This window comes from Xiphophorus couchianus, chromosome 12 (assembly GCF_001444195.1).
Source record: "Xiphophorus couchianus chromosome 12, X_couchianus-1.0, whole genome shotgun sequence".
Lineage (NCBI taxonomy): Eukaryota > Metazoa > Chordata > Actinopteri > Cyprinodontiformes > Poeciliidae > Xiphophorus > Xiphophorus couchianus.
The window spans coordinates 16,912,104-16,936,097 of NC_040239.1; the positions used below are offsets into that span (position 1 = coordinate 16,912,104).

The following is a 23,994-nucleotide window of genomic DNA, read 5'->3' on the forward strand; positions in this document are numbered from 1 at the left end:
TTTCAGATTTAGAATTTAAAAACAATGTGACATTTTCTGTCTACCTCACAATTATTCCACCAATATTTGTTGATCCATTACAAAAAATGTGTTATAAATAAGATAAATCAAAGTTTGTAGTTGTAGTGTCAGAAAATGTTCCAAGTCAAAATTATTTAACTACCGTTGTAGTTAAACAATTTGTATGTTAAAGTGATCAGTCCAGAGTATGATGTACTTTGTAAAGTCTGAGGTTTGGAGAAATGTTTTAAATACTTTAAACATTATTTTACACTGTGAAAATACCAAAGCGACTAATTTGACTAAAAATTGTATTTAAAAAGCCTTCTCTGCTTCTTAAGTATCAGAGTGAAACAAGTTTTCTCAAATTGGAAAATACAGTTTTTTCAAATTTGATATAAAACTAGGGCTGCACAGTAGGTAGCACTGTTGCCTTGCAGCTAAAAGGTTCGATTCCCGGCCCAGGGTCTTTCTGCATGGCTTCCTCCCACAGTCCAAAAACATGAATACCAGATAAATTGGTCTATAAATTCTCCCTAGGTGTGAGTGTGTGTACATGGTTGTTTGTCCTGTCTGTCTCCAGGGTGAACCCCGCCTCTCGCCCTGAACTTTAGCTGGAGATAGACATCAGCACCCCTCCTGATCCCACTAGGGACAAGGGTGTTAGAAAATGGATGGATATAAAACTATAAACAGAAAATCTCTAAAAAAGATTCAGTGCTAAAAAAAACAGACTGACAGTTTGAAAAAGCAACATTCAGAAGTTTTATTTACGAAACACTACAGAGATATAAATAAAAGTGGTTACAACTGGTCTTCAGTACCTTGCTTGGTGATAGCAAAATGCTGTCGAAATGTCTAATATAAAAAACGGAAAAATCTACAAAATCCAATTAGAGGTATCACATATACACATTTACATTACACATTATTTCTTCTTTCAGAAGAAAAATCAACACAAGCCCCACTTTACAAAGAGTTTGTTTCATAACATCTGACAGAAGCCTTTGTCCTGATTTGTTAAAGAGGACAAAAATTAAGTCTTCATTATTCTAAAACATTAGTGGAAATCATTAGACTACAAAGAAACAAACCGAGATCAGTGAAGTTTGGAAGAAACATGAAACTTCGCCGTCTTATGACAAATCTCAACATGTACAGACTTTTCTGCAGCAAAATAGTTTTGTATTATCTTCAGAGTTCACACACAGTGCAGGTCAGTGTTGCAGGCATCCACACATCTTAGGGAAAGATGCTTCAAAAGAAAGCCATGCAGTTCCGTGAAATTACAAAATCTTGGTCAAATGTCAAGAGAAAAAAAATATAAAACCAAAATAAATAAAAACTAACAAAAAAAGTTTACATGTAATAGAAAGAAAGCACTAAAACACTAGTAGGCACCATTTTGATAAATGATTTCTAAGCATTAAATAAGTTCACATATGGTAAAAACTGACTCAAGGTCACTGGCATGTTTAAAAGAGACATGATTTTAGTGGTTTCTGATTTTAATTTTAGAAGTGAGGAGTTCATATAATATGTTTTTAATGTTCTCATGTGTAAATGCCAAACTGGAAACTGATCTTGATCTAAAATTCAGTGGAGAAAAGCACACACACACACACACACACACACACACACACTGTGACATCACCTCTGTTCCTAAATAATGAGTGCTCATAAAATGAGCAATAGAAATAAATGACTGCTCACAGCTGGAAGGTTAGAGACATATTTTCAATGCTGTTCTTACTTCCTTTTAATTATCTTTTTAAACACTGGGCATCAATGCACACCTTTTTATGGCTATTTGAGTGTAGCAAGTCTTTGTCTTTATTTAACCCAGAAAAGTCTGTTGAAATGTGGACTTTTTTAATCCCAGATTCCCCTCTACATTTAGCCTAAGTGAAGAAACTCAGACTAAGTTACATCAACCACTTTTCAGACATTAATAAGTGTCTTTCTGTGGGCAATGTCTCACCATTTTTTATAGGTTTTGCTGGCTCTAGTGGCCTTTATTTGAAAGTGGTTCAACAGGAAAGAGGGTAATGAAGGATGGGGTAGACATGTAGCAAATGTCACCAGGCCTGGAATCGAACCTGCGACCACCGCCACAAGGACTAAGGCCTCAATAAGTGGGTCGTGCTTTGCCCTTGCGTCACCACAGCACCCCACCTCTCACAATTTTGAAACACAATTTGATGTTTAAATGGAAAGATATATAGTTGTTTTATGTCTATTCAATAAAACTTTACTCTCAGGGGCAGACTTTTAAAAAAAATCAAAAGTTTTCTAATTTGACTCAAGTTTCCAGTTGAAATTTTGTCTTGAGAAGTCTTTCCAAAAATTATTCCACACTGCCTGAGCTACTTTTCTTTTTCTCTCTACTTGTACACATTTTCTAGAGTACATTTGTAAACACATGTGCCAACAATCCTCACCTGCACTGTGATTTGACTGTCAAAAGAACTTTGTTTTGTTTTGCTGAGGTTGGGCAACTCCCTCTTTAAGGCGTGGAATGGATTTGTGTTCCCAACACACTGAGCACCATCAGAGCCAGAAAAACAAAACTACTGTCACAAAAAGACAGAAAATGCCTAAAAAAGGTCTCTGTTCACAGGGACAGATCCCCCCTATGTTGCTACAATTAAGTGAACTTTAAAATTAATTATTGCTCTGTGTTGTTAAATGGAGACACACAGTAACAAAAATAAGCAACCAAAAGTTAGGAATTTGAAATGTGTCTCTTCATTTTCACTGCAGTTCACTGGCACTCAGAGTTATGTTCTAAAAAACAGGACAACCGGTCCAGCTATCTCAGGTTATCCAGTTCTAACTTGGCTTGGTTTCAACACCGTTTCCACCTATTCCCCCCCCGCCCCCACCACAGAATTAGTGCAGTAGTTAAGAGGCGTCACAGAGAGTGAATGAGTGAGCTACATGTCAAAAAGGCACAAATCCTAGGTGCCATTGTCCGTCATGCTGGTGCAGTCTGGAGAGGCTGCTGTTGGGGTGGCTGGCTCCTCTGAGCTCTGGACCGGATCCTTAGGCCAGTAGAGTTGACTCAGATTCTGATGGAGTTCGTCCAGTTCAGCTGGCAGAGGGATTCTCAGTTCCAGGTAAAGTGAGAGGGCATCAAACCAGTCTTCCAGCTTCTGGAAAGATGGACTGTGGGAGGAGGAGGAGGAGGAGAAAAGAAAAGATCAGTGAGGAGTTTTAGGTTAGAACCAGCCTGACGAGGTTAAGAGAAAACACGAGGAAGCGATTTGGCAGCAGGGACATGTCCGTGTGCAAGCAGGTCCATATGGCATGTGAAACTGTTTGTTTTTCTCTCTCTCCTCCGCTGTGGGCTTAAGGTGCAATGACACAAGACGAAACCCAGCAACAAAACACAAACAGGTTTTGTGAAATGCTTGAATTTTTTTGCTTTTTTTTTTTTGTCTTGTTATTTTTTGTTACGCTAGAGCAAAGTCTTGTTATAATTAAATGTTTTTAATGCTGCGGCACATTTTTTATTTCTGTTTTTAGCTTCAAAGGATGCTTTTAAATTCCTGAAGTCCCTATAAAAACACAACCCTCTTCGACGTAGGTTTCAAGGTTCATTAAGTAGACCTGACTTTACTGTCAGGGGAGAAGATTAAACTCCATGCCTAATTTTTTATGCTCCAGAAAATTCAAATAATTTGCATTTACTGTTCCTTAAAATTTGGAAGTCATTTAGTTTAGTTGTTTTGCTCTTAACTTTTACTAGAAGCGTGAAAATGGGTTTGATACTTTATTTAATGCTTTACAAAATGATTATACAATTTGACTTGCTACTGTTATTTAAAGTTACAGAAACCAGTTAAAAGAATTTTAAACAAGTGTCTCTCTCTAAAACTAACCTAGTCAAATCCTCTAAACAGTAAAAACTAATTAAAAAAACTACAAAGAATCCATCGAAACTTTAGTTAGTTAATGTGTAAGAGAACATTTTTTACAACAGCTGCCAACTACGTAAACCTGCCTGGTTGTTATGCTGATTAGTGATAGCATCAGTGGAGGGGCATTTTAATAATCTGGACTAATTGAGTTATCCAAGGCCGATTAGTTTTTATACCATAATATTTTGGTACAATGTTTGATATGTTTTGTACCATTTTCTTGACAAGTAAGCTTAAGAGGAGGTTCTCACCGGTTGTCTGGTGTGAGGTCACAGCAGGCCACAGCCAGGGGAAAGAAAGCTGGAGGACAGTCTTCAGGGAGAAACTTCTCCACAAACTTGCCAACATTCAGGCCAAAGTCCAGCGTCCTGGGGAGGCACTCAGGGTCTGCGTACACTTTTCCAATAATCTGAATCGAATTACAAATAAATATCTTTTCATGGCATGTAAGAAACATCAAATATCTTTGTCAAGTAGGTATTTAACAAATTGGAGAAAGAAATGTGAAACAACAGCAGCTTACCTCACAAAGAACGATTCCAAATGAGAAAATATCCACCTTTTCGTCGTAGCGTTTACCTAAAATGACATCAAATAAAGAATAAAGTACATGCACTCTTTGATCCCATGTCTGTCTTCTTCTCTCATAATTAAAACATTATTTAATATTTTTGTTTTTCTTTGTGAATAAGTCACTGACCATTTAGCATTTCTGGAGCCATCCAGTAAGGGTTTCCAACAACAGTATACCGCTTCTTTCGGTCAATGCGCCTCAACACCCTCTTCTTGGTTGAAGGTTTCTCTGGAGGAGGTTTAACTTTCTCCTCTACGATGAGCCGGGACAGACCGAAATCAGCAACCACTACAGTGTTGTCCTGTTGAAAAAGGAAACAAAGTGTTCACTGGGTTTACCGGAAAGACTGATTGAAAAAAACTGATCAGTGAATGCATCAACCAGAATGCTAAAAATAAAAATCTGCGACTTTCAAGGAATGACATGTATCCCAAATAGGATTGCTTGTAGCTAATTTCAGAGTCGAATATCTGGGGCGTTTTTAGAATTACTACATAATTGTAGTTTTCTTTTTCATTGTATTTTAACAATTAATAATGTATTGTTTTCTATTTTTACTGCTTTCTTCACTGCAACAAATGTCAGCAAAGTTAAAGAGGACGGTCAGACGTCACCTACCAGTTTAACCAGGCAGTTGTGAGAGTTGAGATCTCTGTGGATGATGCTCATTGAATGAAGGTAAGCCTAAGAGAAAAAGGGAAATTGATTTATTAGGAATCCCATAATTTATACTGCTAAATTCACCATTTAATAGAATTAGTAATCAAATCACTGATGTTTAATGGTCAATTTCCCCCCAAGGCAAAACAAAGAAAACAACTCACCATGCCAGAGGCGATGCTCTTTGCAAAACTGACTCTTTGTTGCCAAGGAAAAATGTCCTGTGAGTCCAGAGTGAAAGCAAACAAAAAAAAAAGACAAAAATAAACTTTTAGAGGCATCATAAATGAAGTAAATACAGGGCTCACAGTCATTTTTAAGCATACTTGGTCAAATGCATCTCAATAAAAAGTGTTCCCACACAATTTTATGACAGAAATCCAATCTATTGTAGGCACAAATTTCCAGAATGATCAAACTTGTTTTAAAGTATAAATAGGACAGGTCACCATAAATTTATGGCTAATAATTTTAAGGTTGTCAGGCCTTAAAAACAGAGCCTAGAAGAAAAGACAGACAAGAACGAGGGGCAGGTGGGTGAAAGAGTGGATGCATGGATGGATGGATTAAACTTTTAGGCACTGGACTTGGCAAACAAATACTTTTACACATTCTTTTTTTATTTTCTATCTTTATCCAGACCTCAGAAAGATGGAAATCAAATTCTGCAGTTTTCCAGACTTTTCTAAACTGTGTTACCAGGAGCTCAAAAACAAACTATATTCCTAATTCAAGTAAGAAAAAAAACAAAACAACATAAACAAGACACGACATGACAGATGAGGGCAGGGGAAAATTCACCAGGTAATTTTCCCCTGGTGAAACCTTCTCATATCTAAGCCTCCTGATTTCCAAACCTGCCAATTAATGAGCCGAGATCTGTGTAAGAGTGTGGAGTTTACTTCAGGTCACCTGCACTCTGAGCTCCTTTAGAGTCCACCAAGCATGAAGGTTGTACAAAAACAAGTTGAACTCACCATGTCTCTAATGAAGTCCTTCAGCGTTCCTCCTTCAATAAACTCTGTGATCAGATTCAGCCTCTTGTCTTTGTACAGCACACCAATGAACCTCAGTACGTGTGGATGGTCGAGGCTTCTCATTACCTTGACCTGAAATTCAGACGCGTGGTAGACAAGAAAAAAAAAAACAAGTTTCTGATTAATATCAGCAAGTTATCCCTAATCAGTTCTGAGCAGAGAAAAGCTTAGCACGTGTGAAGAAAGGATTAAATACGGGTCAAACTAATGAGTTCCCACCAGAGCAATGTGACAACCTGAAAATAATGTACAAAGAGGCGATTGTTGGAGCAAGTGGCCTGTATTTTAGTTGTGAATCTTGACAAGTGTGTGTGAGAAATCACCACCCTTCTGCTGCTCATTACTCACCTCCTTTAGAAAAGTTTTCTGCGTCTCCTCATCACAACGGATCAGCTCCTTCATCACCATCACCTCCCCAGTGGCTTTGTGAGTCACCTGAGACGAAAGCAAGCATTATTTGAAGTTTAAAGCGTGATAGAGATGAAATGCTGAATGGAAAAAGAGATGGGAGCTGCAGGCTGACCTTGATGGCCTGTCCAAAAAAGCCCTTCCCTAGGACTTCTCCGTGGATAAGATCACAGGGTCGGAAAATGCGATGAGAGCAGCTGCTGGAGGACCTGAGGGATTCAGAGCGACCGATGTCTCTCGTGATTATCGGCGTCTCTTTTAGGGAGTTCGGGGACTTGCATATGCTGTTACTGCGCCTGAAAAAAGACAGATAAAGACATTTCAATGGCCTGTAGGCTCAGACCAAAAACAAGGAAGATGTAAGCATTTTAGACTCTCTTGCGTACTTCATAGATCTCCTTTTCAGCATGCCATCGTCAACTTCGTCTGTCCTCTCGAGGACTGTGTCGGACGGCGAGGACAGACGCATGCGGGACGTGGCCGGGACGCCCATCTGGTTCCTAGGCGAGCCCAGACGGAGCCGATCTAGACGCTGCCTCACTGGGTCGTACTCTATCAGTAGCTGCAGCGTGTGACTGGTGCGGTGGATCAGATCGTACACCTTAACAAGAAAAGGACATGCAAGATTGAAACAGTTTTTCCTCAAAGGAAAGTGAACCAAATCTCCATGAGTTTTTTTATACCGTTTTTATTTTTTTATGCAACATGAGAGCTATCACTATTACTAAAAGTGAACGTGCGTCACGTCACCCCACAGCATTATAAAAGATTTAAGTCCGACATGACAAAAAAAGAAGGTTAATCTGGGGGCTTGTGAACCATTTCTGTTATTTTGTCTTTATATGTTTGACCACATACAGACAAAATAGACCCAATGTTTTGGGTCTATCTTTAAACTAAAGATCCATCTTTAGTTTATTGGCAGAGCTCACCATTTAAAATGTCCCTGGATATTAAAGAGGTCATGATGCCTTGCGCTCTAACAAAGTTTCAAGCCCACAGCATCACATATCCTCCACCATACTTTACAACCGTCATGAGGACCTTTGTCACATTTTTAACTTTATCCCACCTTGAATGAAACTCAATATTAGTCTCATTTGAAGCACAAAGGGTCCAGTTTCCAGTTTGCTTTACATTTGTGATAGTAGGACATTGCTACCAAACAATCAGTGGGCATGAATATTTCTAATGGTTTTCATGAAGACTTGGTCACCCTCAAGATGTCACCATTTGAGCATTTTATTAACTCCTTTCACATCATCCTCACTGTGTGGTGAATAAATAATTATGGCCAGAAACTAACACAAACAAGCCTCTAAGTACCAGTAGGGATGCACAAAATATTACAAATACATTGTCGTTCTCAGCCTAAGCAACATAAATGACACAAAAGACTGTTTGGAATGCAATCATTGGTGGAAAATATATTCAAAGGAACATGAGGTCACACTCTGCATGCCAGTAATATTTTGAACCAGTTAGTTGGAATTGGATTGCAGTGGAGAGAGAGTTGGAAGCACAGGTGATGTGGATTTATCATGATTTTACCACATCATAACTGATTTTGCAAGTACCCGTAATGTCGCATGACCTTCTAGTATTGCGAAGTAAAGGCCCCACAGAAACTAAAGAAAAGTTACTAGGAACTCAAAAACATAAAAAGGAAAATATAAACCAAACAACTTTACTCAACTTAAAACTTTCCAGAAAACCCTGTTATTTATGAAGATTTTAATTGATATGCATTTTAATAAAGTGGAAAATAAAAGAAGTGTCAGATATTAGTGTCAGAATTTGATTCCCTTCAGATTATTGTGCCACAGCAAAACAATAAAGTGCAATCTTTGGAAAAATCTCCATATTGATGAGTGGTAAAAAAGAAAAACAGGCTAGATCAGCAATATCCAAAACAAAACAAGAGCATGTCTGAAGAACTCAAGGGAGAGGTTTCGAGAATGAGCCTTTAAGTCATTTTAAAGCCTTCCTCTCCCAACTCAAGAATGTTCAAATGGTGGAAGAATGTGAGAAATGCAAAAATTCACATGTCAAGATGACAACAAGGCTTTGAAATATGCACTTGAGGCATGAAGCTAATGAGGAAATTTTGTTTGTTTGATTTGAAAACATTTTCAGTTTGTGCAACACTGTAGCAGGATTGGTGTTATTTAAAAAAAAGAATTAAATGTTCACCTCCTTCTCCATCAGCGTCCCAACAGGAAGTCCATTGATCTCCAGGATTCTGTCTCCAACGTGGATAGCACTTCGCACCTCCGGACTGATGAGCATCCCTCTGACCCTGAAGCAAGAACAGGCGAGCAACTTAAAATCAACATCAAGTTTCCCACCACTACCTCATTTGCCGTGACATGCTTCTACACAAACACACACAGCAGCGGTTCACCAAGCCTATAATCATGTCTTACATAAAGGCATTACTCACACAACAGCGACACAGGCGCACAGATCCACCGCCAGCAGTTTGCCACTTACTCTTTGACTTGAACGCTAGCCGAGCCGTTCACGTCCCTCAGTACGGACACAGAGAAACCCCTCTTCCCGTTAGCTGCCGACGGCATCGAGATGAGCGTCACTGTGTGCGGCAGGGAGTCTAATATCGAGTCGTGTGAGCGTTTCTCCAACATGGGGGTGAGGACTACCTGCTTGTAGCACTTTCCACTGCAAAAGCAGGAAAGAAAATGGTTCAAATAATGCTCAAAGTGATTAGGAATATTAGCAAAGTGTAAAAAAAAATCTAATTTCGGCACGAGAAACATGACTGATGATTATGCTAAATATTGTATTGCAATGAATGATTATTAAAGAAGTTTTTAACTTAACTGACAAAATATGTTGATATTTAATCAAATGTGTAATGAAGGAAATGATGCCAATGAGAATTAATATATTATAGTATTATGCATATTACATTTAATGTTATTTTATTATTATTATAATATATATCATTATATTTTATCAACTTTTTCATGGCAGCGTCATGATTTATTTATTTTTTTTGTTTTAGCTCAACCCATCAAGGTCAAAGAGCAATGAGACTAAAGGTCTGCATCTCCAGTTCTTGAGTGCCACTGTCCTTTGACCTTTGGATGCATCCCTACAAACCAGAATCAAATCAATGTTTAATTTCCAAGCCTTTCTATGGAATAAATTAGTCACATATTTAAATATAACTGAATAACTTTTTTCAAATGGTGTTTAAATTATGACCTGTAATATTAACTTTCAAATGATGCATTCTTTAACTGGATCGTAGTAAATTTACTATAGAGGAAGGAGCTGTATTGTAAAAGACGATGTAGTAATCTTATGTTTTTATCATCAGCTTTCACTTTCACAGTCATTAACCTAGATTTTGACATGCCCACTCTGAATTCAACCCCTTCCAATCTCCTAGACCACTTAAAACAAACTTACCAATAGAGTTTGGACCTCTCGACTAAGGCGTATGTGTCCCGGTCCTCAATGACGACCTTGCAGCTCAGACACACAAAACACTCGGGGTGGTACTTGTGTTCTCCAGCCACCTGCAACCAGAAGCAAACCAGCTGATGCTCCTTGCAGGACAGAAGAGAAAACGATATGTCGAGAACCTCTGCTGTGTCATTAATAAGTGTGCGACTCTGTGAACCCTCCTTCACAGTGAGCGGTGACACAGAGGCAACACCTGCTTCACTCTCAGCCTGTCTGGAATCTGCTCTGACGTCATCCAGGCAGGTCTGAGCTGTTTGTTTCACTGCTGCTTTCATGTCTCTCTCTCTCTTTTTCTCGCTCTGACACTTGCTGCACATGACTTATCAATTTCCCTTTCAGTAGTTTATGTCATGCTCTCTTAACATCTGTCTTTCCTCTTTCTCTCCCATGCGAGATGAGATAATGTTCCGGCGTGTAAGCAAGCAGTGGGTTTAGTAAATACAGCGCCTTGTAAAACTATTTGCTCCTTTTGAATCTCAAAGATATGAGGAAATCCTGCAATGGAGATATTTTTAGTAAATATTGTGATGCAGAAATTAACTGCAATAAATTCAGATTTTCCTCAGTCTCTTTCTCCTCTGTTCTTCCAACGCTCCCAGTGACTTCTTCCACCTCTGTGATTTGGGCATTTACTGCAGTGAAACTCTATCCAGACAGCTGAATGGAATAGTGTCAGCTAATAACATAAGGAATACAATTATTGCGCTCCAAACATTAATTTTATATTCATGTTGTGTATCCTGGTAGTGCAATAATGATATATTGTTAATCTCTACATGTTACAACAACAAAATGAAAAAGATTTTATAGGGATTTTATGTAAAAGGCCAAAAGTAGCACAGAAAATAGCTCATTAATGTGAAGTTTAAAAGATTGTTCATGGTTTATAATATTTTTTGGAAATAAAACTAAATAAAATGTGAGTTTACTTGTATTCAGCCCCTCTGATTCAATACGTTGTAGAAGCAGCTTTTAAGTGACTTCTAAAGGAAATTAGTTGGCTTCAATTATTTAGGGTTGTTGGACTAAAAGAAGCGACGTTTTTTAGATTGCACTACACATGTTTTCTACACATTTTTCATTGTGAAAAAATAGGAAAACTGCATCCGTTTTCTCCCGTTTTGGATTTAGTTATCTGGATTTATTACATAAAAATCAAAATAAAATACAAAGAAGTTGGTGGTTGTGAAGTGAAAAAATGTGCAAAAGATTAAATGATATTAAAACATTTGCAACAATTACTAATTTTAGATTAATTTATGTATCATAATGTCATAGATACAATCAATATAATTGCAGACAAAGTAAGTTTTCCACATAGTGTAATGAATTTTAAAGCCATTTCAGAACATTCCTAAGTTTTCCATCCTCTAACATTCTTGTGTGCTGCTTTGTGCTGAAGGGGCATGCTCAAAAACAAAAATCTAAATCATTCCTTCTTGCTTGACTATTCACATCTACCTGAAACTTAAGCACAGACAAGTTTGTGGTATTTTTCCAACATGTTCTGTGGCTGTGAGTCACTTTGTCTGTGCTGGAAAGGGATTCCCAGCTGCCTGAAGGTGATGTCGACAAAATGATTGTGACATCTTTTGAGCTCGTCTGGAACTCCTCACCTTTGAGCACAAAAACAAAACCACCCCCCTCGGTTACGCCCTGCCCCAGGCCTAAACAGTCAGACGTAAAACAACAGATGAATGTAGCAACAAAGCAGAATTTCATAAACTGATCCTGAAAACTGCTGAAGAAAAAAAAAAAAATCCAATTTCATCAATAAACAAACAAACTAGAACAAGAGCAGTTGTGTTCTGGGCTCGGATGCCGAACATGCAGCAGCAGTAGAAGCAGCTTTGTATGAGCCTCCTCTGCTCCTGGACCACAATGCTTTTCTGTCTGGCCGATCGGCCGCGGTGCCAGTTCAGTCCTGCCAAAAACACTCGGTGAAGCTGATGAAGCTAGACGCCAACGGCACAATGTAAAAACTCCATTCTGCCTGTTGCTTGGTGGCAGGAAGAAAAAGTCAGTCTGACTGCATGTTAGCTGGGTAACCTTGTTTGTGTCCAGCAGCAGAAACTTCCAGCTGAAGGACGTTTACTGCTTACTTATTTATTGACTTTGTTTTGTTTGAAGCGAGCACTGTTTACTCTGTCAAATACTGATATTGGATCTCCAAAAAGCCATCTATGCACGTCATCATAACTGTGGGTAATATTAACAGAGCTTCTCGCCACACTGGACTCTACATGCTCCAAAACCACCACATGTTCTGGTGTTTTCCCACTCGATTCTGCATGTGGGGAAGTGAACCATGGAGAACCTCTGTACAGAGAAGGAACAGAGTAGGGCCTCCGGGGGGGAAACTAATTCACAAGTCTATGCAGAGCCCCCTTCTGCAAGATTCAGCAGCAGCCCAAAAACAAGTATCGTTCACAACTGAAAAACAAAAGGTCTACCAGAAAAATAAAACTGGAGCACAACAGGCTGTGTGAAAATTGCTTTCATAGATGTTCATAGATTGAGGTCAAAACAAATTAACTGCTTGTGTTTTATTATGCACACACACAGCGTTGCAGTTAATTTCTGATCCAACTTAAATCAACACTACTTTAAAACCTGTAAAACCTTTCAAGCGCTTATTATTTCAATTACAGTTTGTAAATCTTTGATGCCTTTTTTCTGTTTGCAAAAGTTAGAGTTTAACTACTTACACTGATTTCTACAGAAATCCCAGATATAATCCCACACACAGGTCCAATCTAAAGCTCTCTTAAAATATTTCATTCAAAAAAAAATAAAAAACCCAGCAAATTGAGCCTTAAAAAGAATAATCAGCATTTATTGATGGTTTCACTTGCCATGTAATTCTAAAACTAGTGCCCTAAGAAATCTATTTTATTATTTTTAACACTGAGTGCATCTTTTCTTATAAAAAATCAACTTCATTACTAAAATAAATAATACTAGTTCAACAAGCACTAATAAATTTACAAAGCACTGCATTTCTTTAATCATGTACTTTTTGAAGAATTTTAGAAACATCCACCATTACTTGAAGACTTTGAAGGCTGATTGACCAAATAAAGACTCAAAGTGGCTCTATGCAGGTTTTACCATTTATCAGAACACAGTAACCTAATCTCACTGCGCCAATACACTGAAAATGGGTCGTTATCAAGTAGGTTAATGATCCATTTGATGAAATCAACATAGAAACTCAGAAACAAAAGCATTCCCGTTTCAATCCCAAACCAATACAATAGAAGCCTGATGAGTGAGCTGAAGAAATAGAGAGAGGATCCAGGAATCTAGAATGTTATCTATGTAATCTAGAGTAGTTCAAATGACATCTGTGATCATTTTACGTTTACCATCTGTTATTAGTATTTACACCAGAACGATTTTTAGGCTATTTTTTAACCAGCATGAAAAAAGAGAAAAGCTAAAATTGAATCAAGAGCAGAGTTTGGCTTGAGTCTCCACATCTCTCAGTCCTTCCTACCCTGGAGTGCTCCGAAACTGTTTCAGATTTACATTTATCAACATACTCATTTGGATAATTAGACCACATTCACAAAAAAAGAGCTGGCCACTCGTCAGCAGTTCAAGCAAAAGGGAAAAAAATCCCACAAATAAGAAAAGTGAACTGACATCTGTAAGATTCCTGCATAAAATAATATAATTAAATCAGGACTATTGGCTTTAGATTGATGTGAACACTATTTAAATTTCAGATTAGGTTACCATGCCAAGGAACCAATAAAAGCTCTTGGGTTTGTAAGACATAGGTAGTTATACAAAAATATATACTTTTAGTCCCTTTTATGAGTTTAAATTAAAAAAACCTCAAGCCCATATTCCTCAATTCTGTTGTGACTGTTAGATGCTCTCATTGATAAATCCTTAAAGAGCTTTCCAACTCCCCCAAAATAAAAATAAAACTGCTTACAAACTTTATGATGAATAAACAGTTTGTGTTAAAACATCGTCTCAAGATGGTTTGTGATAACAGGCTGGTATCTCTTGATAAAGAGTAAATAATGTAAAACAATAACGGACTTACCATGGCAGGTCCTGTCATGAGCAGCGAACAGCCGTGACAGAGCTCCCCAAACTTCTCCCAGTAGTGTTTCTGACAGTACAGCTTGCCATCCTTCTCAAAGTACCAGTTAGTGAGGTTGTCAGAGCAGACGGAGCATCTGAAAAGACAAAGACAGTCAGACAGCTGCAGAAATCAAAGCAGGGCAAGAGATGCAGGATTTTCTACACTGTACAACTGTACAGTCTGTTTTTTTTTCCTCTGGGAAGCTAAAAGCAAAAAACTCTTTAAAAATGTATCTGTCGTTCATTAGGTTGGCAATCCAGTGCAATCAGACATGTCTAGAACAGGGTTTCTGCACATGGTAACAATGAAAGTCTATGTTTTAAACCAACAGCGTGCTTAGTTGATTTTTAGCAAATTTCACAAGTATAAAAACAAAAGTTTACAAAAATTTCAATGTAGAGGTTGCTATTGAAATCAGGGTTTAAATGGGTTTTTAAAAAAAGAAAAACCCAAGATCCATGGGTGGATGGAACCAGAGATACTTATTCAACCCGAACCAGCTTTGTTTCAGATTGCTAAAGATCCCATCACAAACTATCCACAAGTCAATCTTTGAAAGTTCAAGTCTAGCCTTAAGTCTTTGTTTGTGGGACAAAAGCTCCTCATTTTCTTGATATATGCAAAACATAGGACAGCGTTATTAACAATAAAAACACTTTTGAGTTAATTAATCACAAACTCACAGAAATGTTTAAAATTTTAACATGATTTTAACAGGGATCCTCAAATTTCATTGGCTTTCATTGATTGAGCTTATAATTAGAGCAGAGAGAACCTTTCACAGAAGAAACATTTACACAATAGTTGCACTTTAAATAATTACAAAACACAGATATAATAACACTTTTTTCAGTCTGTTGCTCAACTGTTGTTTATATAATAATAATAATATTCCTTTATTTAATCAGGTAAACCCCGTTGAGATCTAGATCTCATTTTCAAGAGGGACCTGAAACAAACTTCACTCCCCGTCGGGGAATCGAACCCCGGTCTCCCGCGTGATAGGCAGGGATACTCACCACTGTACTAACGAGGAGTGACAATAATGTGACACTAAATAATGTGACAATAAAGTGACACTAACGAGGAGTTTATAATGTATAGGCCACAGAACGGAGCTGGCACATAAACACTCAGGCTTTTCCCGAGAATAAGAACATGTACTTTTCTTTGTTTAACAAGGCGTAGATACAGAAAGCACTACGCCTCTGGGATGTGTAGGAACTTGCATGGCTGCTGTTATTTTAGCTTTGCTGCCCTGTTCCAAAAACGGAGTTGTTCCACCCATGAAGCTGATAAAAATTGATCTTTTGTCCACTAAAGGTAGAATGATTCTAGGACCTTGAAAAGATTAAACTTTTCAAGGAGCAAGAAGCGAGACAGAAAACCCCAAAAGCACTAGGTAGGCAAAAAACATGTATCTACAAGGACAAAGTCTGCAGATCACCCTACTGTTTATTGTTTTTTTTTTTGGCTTACAACTGTGCATCGCTGTTCTTTTCCTTATCTTGGTCAATGTAAACACTGAAAAACCATCTGCTAACCTTTAGGCCAAGACTTGCAAAGTAAACCATTAAAATACTTCTGGCACAAGTTTGGGCTATATTGTCTTGGGTAAGATCCTCTTCTGTCAAATCCCTTCACAATTAAAGAGAAACATTTCACAACCTAATATGATCAACACGTACCGATCCAAATGTTTACTTGAATTTTTGCTGACTATAGTTCCTGCTTGAGCTGCTGATTAGTCTGTCACCTGAGGTGACGCTTGGCACAGTAAAGGAACTTAAATGACAACAACTTAGTGATAAAATGTTCAGAGTAAGGAATGCAGAAGATGCCCCAAACTAGGAGGTGCTTACAATCTAATAGCATTTCCTCAATCAAGCAGCATCCATTATGTAAATCATGGAGGAAACTGCCTTGCTGGGGTTTTACGTTATTGAAAAGTCTGCTGCGAGTTTTCCAATGTTGTTGCCTTCATTTAAGTTTTGCTTTCATTCTTCCACCTTTACCCTCCCACTTTGGTTTCTATGAAATCCTACCACATTATGCTCAAAGAGGTCTAAGATTTAAGTGACAGCTTGCAGGCAAATGAATAGCATTGTATGGCATAAACTCACCCAATGATGAAATTAAACAAAAACAACAAAAGGAGCAACTAGCATTTTGTACACATCAAGGCCTACAGGACGGTTTACAAATATAAACTGTACTGATCTTCTTATTGACAACTTTCTTTAATTTAGGTGGGCATATGGTCAATGTACAGATTTCTTAAGAGTTAAAGGAACCCTAATTGATCCCTCATGCAAGTAAGCATAGGTTATCAGCATCTTTACATTGTTTTTTGTGTTTTCAGCAGCCTACATGCGACAGCCGCACATCACGTTGCTTTCTGTACCGTAGATATGGTTGATCCTGGATTATTGACTTTGGCACCACATCCAGATATTTCAGAGTTATCTGGCTTTACTTTAGAAGGAGCTGTCCTGCAGATGGAGGAACAGATGGTTTTGTTTCAACTGCAGAGAGAAATGCAGGGAACTGGGGAAAAAAAAAATCACTGGCTCTCAGGCAGACAGAACAGCAAAGCGTCAACATGCAGAGACACAAGTGTTGCTGCTTCCAGAAAAAATGTGGAGAAAAAACACTGAAGATAAACCAGAGGTCAGCAAAATGACTCTGGCTTGAGACAACTCACTGTGATTTGATGAGTCAAAACGGAGAACAAAGTTTGCTGAGGTGAAGGCTGCGTGAGTAATAATGGCTGCGGTTGCAGCTGTTTTAAAGGCTAAGGATCTGATGTAAGTATAAAGGGGCCAAAAACTGTTTAATTTTAGTACCAGTAAATGCAATGACTTGGACAGAACAGCTGGCATCAAATAAAAACATTTGTAAAACTTTGAGAGTTTACATGTGTGCAGCCCAAATAAAGAAAAAAAATGGCTGTGAATGATATTGTAAGATACACATTTTTCTAAAGCATTTCTCCAGTACTTTTAGTTCTCATAGCAGAAGATGGAAAAGTAGTTTAACTATAGATTTTACAACTTGCAAACTTTCCAATGGATAATTTTAATAGATGCTAATAAAGAACAAAGTACAATGACTCGGTATACTCTCTCATTCTTACTTAGATCTAGGGATGCAATGATTCTTCGAATGATTTGATTATTAAAACTCCAAGTTTCAATACTATTTAATGCGCCATGTTCCGGCCGGGTGATTATTTGTGTTAAGCAACATTTTCACTTCTGTCTATGAGTTGCTAAGTGCTAGCAACATATCTAATTTTCAAGTTCAGTCCGGATCATCCGGGGGGATTCCACTGATTGATAATGTCTGGCTTTTATTGTTTTTTGGGGGATCAACACGCATCCTTAAGATGACTGGCGCGATGCTTGTAACGCGACAGCCTTTCTCCTCCTTTCTTGGTATGTGCATGCTGGTGGAGTGGAGGCTCACGCTTATCATAAATGTAGCTTTATGGACAAACCAGGAAATACATTTCCTACCGTCCTGGTCGCATCAAATGGATGGCAGAGCGCACCGTGACGGTACATATGTTCTGTGTGTGACAAAGCGCCAAGTCTGTGACACACGGTCACAAAAGTTATAAATGACTGGGCAAAGTGAGAGTTAATCTAATTGCCTGAAGATCAATACTCGACTGGTGTATAGACATTTTTATAAGTGTCTTTGTGAGCCTGCTGCTTTATTATTAAACTGAACATAATTTAGCATAATTTTTGTCCAGGTTAACTTAAAAAGTGAGCTATTGTTGTGATTTAATTTTTTAAACTACAGAAAAGTAATTCTTGGGGATGCACAAATATGTAAATTTGGACTGATGTTGATATCTGATATTTATACTGTTGTTATAGCAGAATTTACCAATATTTTATTTTATCCAATTTTTTATTTGATTACTCAATTAATTGCCAGAATATTGGGTAGAATGCTGAAAAACTAAAATAAATATTTACAAAACCCCTACTTAGATCCAATAATTAACTATTAAAAAAGTTAAATTTATTTATGACATAGATGCATTATATTCATAGTAAGACATTTCAAGTATTTAATTTTACTCATGCTGATCACTTTAGCATATGGCTAATTGAAATCCAGAATTTAGTTTCTCAGAAAATCTAGAATATCACACAATATCAATTAAAGTGAATATAAGTAAAAGAAATATAAAGCTGTGGCCTGGAAAGTTTTGTTACTTTTAATCATCTAATGGCCTAATTTCCTATTTAACATAATTTTGGGTTTTTGTATAAAATAATGAATGAATAAATATTGTGAATGTATAAAGTTTCTATCTACCTATCTAAAATCACACCTCATTCAACTGCATCCAAATTACAGATGCACAGCCATTTTAATTCTGCAATATTTCAACATAACATTTTTAAATTACTCTTCCTTGGTGATGACAGGATGCAAAGTGTCCCACAGCATGATTCTCCCTCTCCCTTGTGCGTTAATAGATGTACCAAGAATATGAGTTCATAAGGCGAGCTATTAACCTATATCTAGCATCATTTTCCATTGAACCTTATCTCAAGCAGATTGTGGGAAATTGTGACTGTTTCATGGTTTTCTGGAAACCTGAGTAAGAATTTCTATTGTTTAGAAAGCCTGCCTCATGATGGATTAGTGAACATCCTGCCTCATACCTCAGTAAGGGTCCTTCTAAAGTCCAATGATTGAAATTATCCAGTTTCAGCAGCAATCCAGGTTTTATAACTCATGTATCTGAAGGAGCTTCTTTGAAAGCTCACATTTCTAAATGTCCTTAATTTGAACATCAGACTTCAAGTATCTTTTAATAACATTCACATCCTTTTTCTATCTTGTGAGTGATTAGTTTGCATGTTCAATGCAGAGATGAAAAGAACCATTGTTTATAGATGACGATTGAACCACATTGTGTGAGAAAGGAATTCCAGTGGATCCCAACGCTTAGCTTTGAATATCCTGTTGTAGTGAACTTGTGTTGGTTACTATTCTTTGACATGAGACTTTAGACGGTTCTGATTTTTAAAAATAGGCTAAAATCTGTTTACATGATCATCTATGTTTAGTGGTTTATTATCACCCTAAAACGGCCCTGCTAAAAGAAATACATTTAGGAAGGAATAGCAGCTCAGCCTGGGTTGGAGTCATCAGGTAGCTAGCATGTTTAAAGTGTCAGACGGGACAAAATGTATATTAAAATGAGGAAAATATGATGTTAAGTGTCAACAGAGTGCACCAGAAAAAAGGAGAAAAGCACTTCCCCATAAGACAATCAAACACTGTGTAATTATGTCTACATAACGCCTGAATGAGATGATGCAAGTGTCATTATAAAAACACCTGATTCCTTCATCTACACACTGTCGAATGGAGGCAGAGAACATTAATTCAGGTGGCTCTAAGGCAAACAATGGCATTGCCATTGCTGCACAAACACTACAAAGCAAACATTACTCATTTCCTAAAACCCACATTCCTGCTGGTATTTAGAGGGAGACGTGACCAATGGAGCTTAAAACGTCTGCAAATGTCCTACACTATAACGTCATTTCAGGGCATCGTTCATCCCCAAAAGATTTTCTTAGCCTCAGACGAAGATCGATCTGTCACCAGTGATTTTAATTGGCATGCATGAAAGAAAAATGTCAGCTTGTTCTGGCTGTAAGAAACATATTTGGTTTCTACCACAGCAAAGTCACAAGGACTCCAATAAGTTCAACACGAGCAACAAGCAAAATGCTGATCATTCATTTCTTGACTTTCCAGAAATATTGTGTTCATCAGCAATCCCATTCAACCTCTGCACGTTTACCTGCAGAAGGAAGATTATGATTTTAGCAATTTTTTTTAATATAGTGGTGGAAAATGTCTTTGCATGTTAACACAAGTTTCTACCTTTGAAATTGTATACAGCAGAAGAAAGAAATGAAGGTGAATTAAGAAGGCCAAGCAGCTCCACCCAGTACTGTGGCAAACTTCGATAAGATCTCCAGCACTCCACACAAAGTGTGAAACAAAAGCTAAGTGGCTTGCTTTGTTAAAGAAAAAAAAAAAGAAAAAAAGGACTTTGGTGGTGTCTGAAACAGCAATTCACAGATCTGAATCGCTGTCTAGGAATGCAGAATGCAGCACAGGCTAATGTAGTGTTACCTATAGGACTCAGTAACACCACCAGGTTTACTGGAACAGGAGTGACGTTCGCTCATAAGAATGTTACACAAGGTGGAGGTGCGAGTAGGGCAAAGTGGCAGGCAACATGTGGACAATGGAAAAAAGAAAACACACTGCATATTCTTTCAGCAAGGACACGTTTTATTTTTGTTTTCTTAAGATGTATTGTCTGGCAAAGAATGCCACCAGAGATAAGGGTGTCGGTTTACGAAGGTGCCGAGTTACAAACACACATGCAAAACATGTCAGGCTCTGCAACTCTTTTAGAAATGTAGCTTTAAGACAGAGTGGGAAAAAAATTATGTATCAAGTACAAATAAAAGAGGCGAGTTGCAATGTAACAGTGTCAGGTCATGTGAATGAGATAAGAGGTTTAATTTGTAACTGCAGAGTCGGTGTCTTTAAAGGGTATAAAACCGGGTCATGTGTGGACACTAAAACTCAACCTAACTTACATAAAATTCCTGTCTTGAGTTTTTGAATGTAACAATTTAAATTATTTCAGTATAGTGACAAACATTATTTGTATATAATAGTAGAGTAATTTCAATAACAAGATGCTGTTTTTAGCCCTAAAATATAAATGTGGTGAAGAATTTACTGCATGCACAATCTACAAAAAGATATAAAAAACAATTTTATCTGCTGTTGAAATTGGTTAATTTCCTGCTTGATGTTCAACACAATTTTAGCTTTTCTATCTTTGGGTGGAAATTTTTATTATTTGGGTTTAGTTTTCTTTTACGCCAGACAGACCTGTGGCGTCATGAAACTGCAAAGAAATAGTAAAAGGTATTTTTCAAGGAAAACTGAAAAAACAGGTGGGTCAGCTTATTTAAAATAAAAAAACATGTGCTTTCTAGGGATGGGCAATATTATATTGCTTGTTAGGTAAAAAAAGAACATATTGAGAAAGGTTAGTGACTAGTGATAAGTTAGATTAAAGTAATTCTGAAGATTTCAGATATTTTTGGGGGGTTCCAATCTGAATTAAATATCTTCTCACAAAGTTGTTTTCCACACCGGGTTACTTTTACACAAATATTTAGTGTTATTTTTAGTCATGTTGTCTTGAAGGTTAATATTTAATGAGTTTTTTTGGGTATTTTAACAGAAATACATGCAGTGAAGGCTCATTAATATGTGAAGAATGGAGAAGATATTTCTAGCTAAAGCTAAATTGAAAGCTGTGTCACTAACTAATCCATTAGAGTTGAAAATAAACAATAAACTTGGATTAAAACAAGTTAATCAAAAATATAACAGTAAAATGTTGCTGAAATTACAAAAAAAAAAACTTATTAAGCAGGGAATACATAAGATTGTGCGTTTGTGATAGAGATTGAAATTATCATTACTCCATAACGACTGGAACCATGTCAAAATCAGCCGGTTATATCAATCTTTTCACATTCATAGAGTTTTTCTTTTTTAATGTGCACTGTGCCCTCTATGAATAACTGTAAAAAAAATCATTAAAGGTTCATCTTACAACTGAAAATGTTTGAGGTGTAAAAAGAGTTGAAATATCGTTGTACACAACACAAAACAATTATATTTTCATTGCACCACCCAAACAGCACATTCACCTGTAATTGTGTTCTGTTCTTCAATAACGTCTCAAACATGCAAGAGGACCTGAACATTCATGATGAAAAAAATGCACATTTTCATAATTCATCCACCTCTGGCTCACATTGGTGCAGTTTTCTGGTCAGCCATCTAGAGATGATTTATTAAGTTGTGTTATTTCCCCCTCCCCAGCAGTTTGAAGAGCAAATTCAAAACAACAAAGCATATTATCATCAGGAGGAAACATATGAACTTCAATTGTTAACTAAAGGGAGAAACCCGTTGGAGAGTTATATCAGGTAGGCATGTGAGGTATTCACCTAGGAGTGTAGGTTCACTGCCTTGGGACAGTAAACACACACATCCTGAGCTGTGAGGGGTAGAAAGGTTTAAGCAGCATCACGGCTGAGGCAATCATTAAGCCTCAGTACACAAGGACAAAGTCCTCCAGAAGAACAGGACCATCACCAACCCTGCTCTGTGACACCGGCAGGAATGTCTGGCTGTATGATGGGGGTTGTGCAGAAATACACAAGCGGGTTCGGGGATCATCTATGTTATAAAAGGTTTAAAAGCTTTTCTACTTTTTTGTTATTTGCTGAAACTAAAACCGAGCTCAGGGTTGCATGGGCGTGCCCCCCCACGAAAAAAAAAAAAAAAAAAAAAATCCCTAACCTGGGATCACTTACTGAAAGCAGGCGTTGTGCCAGGTATCCTGGAGGACCTTCATCTGGAATGAGTCTTGAATTTTTCCTCCACAGCCCGCACAGTAACAATTATCTGCAAAGAAGCAAGTGTTCAGTCAATGCTTGAGAAGTGAGAGAAAAACAGTCTAAAATTAGTAACAAAAGAAGCCGAGTTCAATTCAATCAACGCCTGTCCACGACACCGAAACCTAAAAACCCTAAAAACAAAAAAACGTAGAAAAGTGTATGAATTAAAAGGTGGCTCCTATTTGTAAAGCGCTACAAACGGCAAAAATAACCTCGCCTTATTATAGAATAACAACCTGAAGCACTCCTTACTTTCTGGTTCCTCCATCGACTCTACCGAGAGCGTCGTCGAGATTTGTGCTCCTTCTACAAGCTTCTCATTCTGCAGCAGCGGAGCTGTCATGAGCCGCCTCTCGTTTACATCCCAGACCTCCACTCAGCTCTGAATATATCAGCAGGAAAATCACTAATTCCCCCCCTTTAAAGCTACGCACAAATACAAAGACCAAATTCCTGGTGGACGGAGCTGCTTCTCTCGCTTGCTGGCAGGACAAGTGACGTAATGCGGTCGCCACATTCCTGTACGGAGAGCGGAAAGGCTCAGCTGCAGCACCTGGAGGTAGAAAAGGGCTCAAGCTGCAGACAAAATGTGAGAGGGAGGGACATCGACGCCCTCTAAAGGCCATGACAAACACTGAAGATATAGAAGCATACACCCTCATAAAATATACCTAGTATTATGAATGATAGTTTTTTCTTAGGGAGTAAATGTAGAGTAGAGTTCGACATTATTTGTCACAGTCTTTGAGTGTCTGGGTCTTGGGTTTTTGATTCTGTTTGATCATTTTCTTGTGGAAAATGTGTCTTCTATAATGTGTGAATGACTGAATGTAGTGTGAAGCACTTTAGGGTCATCTGGACTTAATAAAACACTGTACAAGTACAGGCCATCTGTATATGTCTTGCCATATTTAAATAATTTCAATTTGGTTTTTGTTGTTGTTTGGGTGTTGTTATATTAGTTAATACATCTGGGTTTAGTTTCTTAGTTTATTCTTGAGCTCTGTTTCTTTTGTATGCAAATGTATTTTTCTTAGATTAAGTGGCTTTTTCATCTTTTTGGTTAAAAGAGCCTCTGATTTAATTAGTCTCTCCCTCTGTTTCCCTGCTGTTTACCCTTCCACCAGTATACTACGTACATTTCCACTGATTAGTTTATCTGGTCACTTTACATTCCTGACTCAGCATTTAAGTTCCTGATTTCTTGCTGTTCATTGCTGAATCCTGTTCTTTGTTCTTTCGCTATCATTTT

General features: G+C 37.7%; 1 protein-coding gene and 1 non-coding gene across 2 annotated transcripts; both read right to left on the minus strand.

Annotated features, from left to right (window-relative positions):
• Positions 1–741: 741 nt before the first annotated feature.
• On the minus strand, positions 742–23,266 carry limk2 (LIM domain kinase 2). Its single transcript, XM_028033772.1, has 16 exons — positions 22,995–23,266; positions 22,659–22,749; positions 14,155–14,290; positions 10,038–10,147; positions 9,096–9,281; positions 8,796–8,901; positions 6,989–7,203; positions 6,718–6,898; positions 6,543–6,629; positions 6,135–6,266; positions 5,322–5,378; positions 5,116–5,181; positions 4,624–4,798; positions 4,447–4,502; positions 4,175–4,332; positions 742–3,168 (listed from the first exon to the last, which is right to left on the minus strand). Exons 1-16 carry the CDS (start codon positions 23,083–23,085, stop codon positions 2,961–2,963), a joined length of 2,055 nt encoding a protein of 684 aa, XP_027889573.1. The 5' UTR covers positions 23,086–23,266; the 3' UTR covers positions 742–2,960.
• Positions 15,161–15,232, minus strand: trnad-auc (transfer RNA aspartic acid (anticodon AUC)). The gene has a single exon. It is a non-coding gene; the product is annotated as a tRNA-Asp (tRNA).
• Positions 23,267–23,994: the final 728 nt, after the last annotated feature.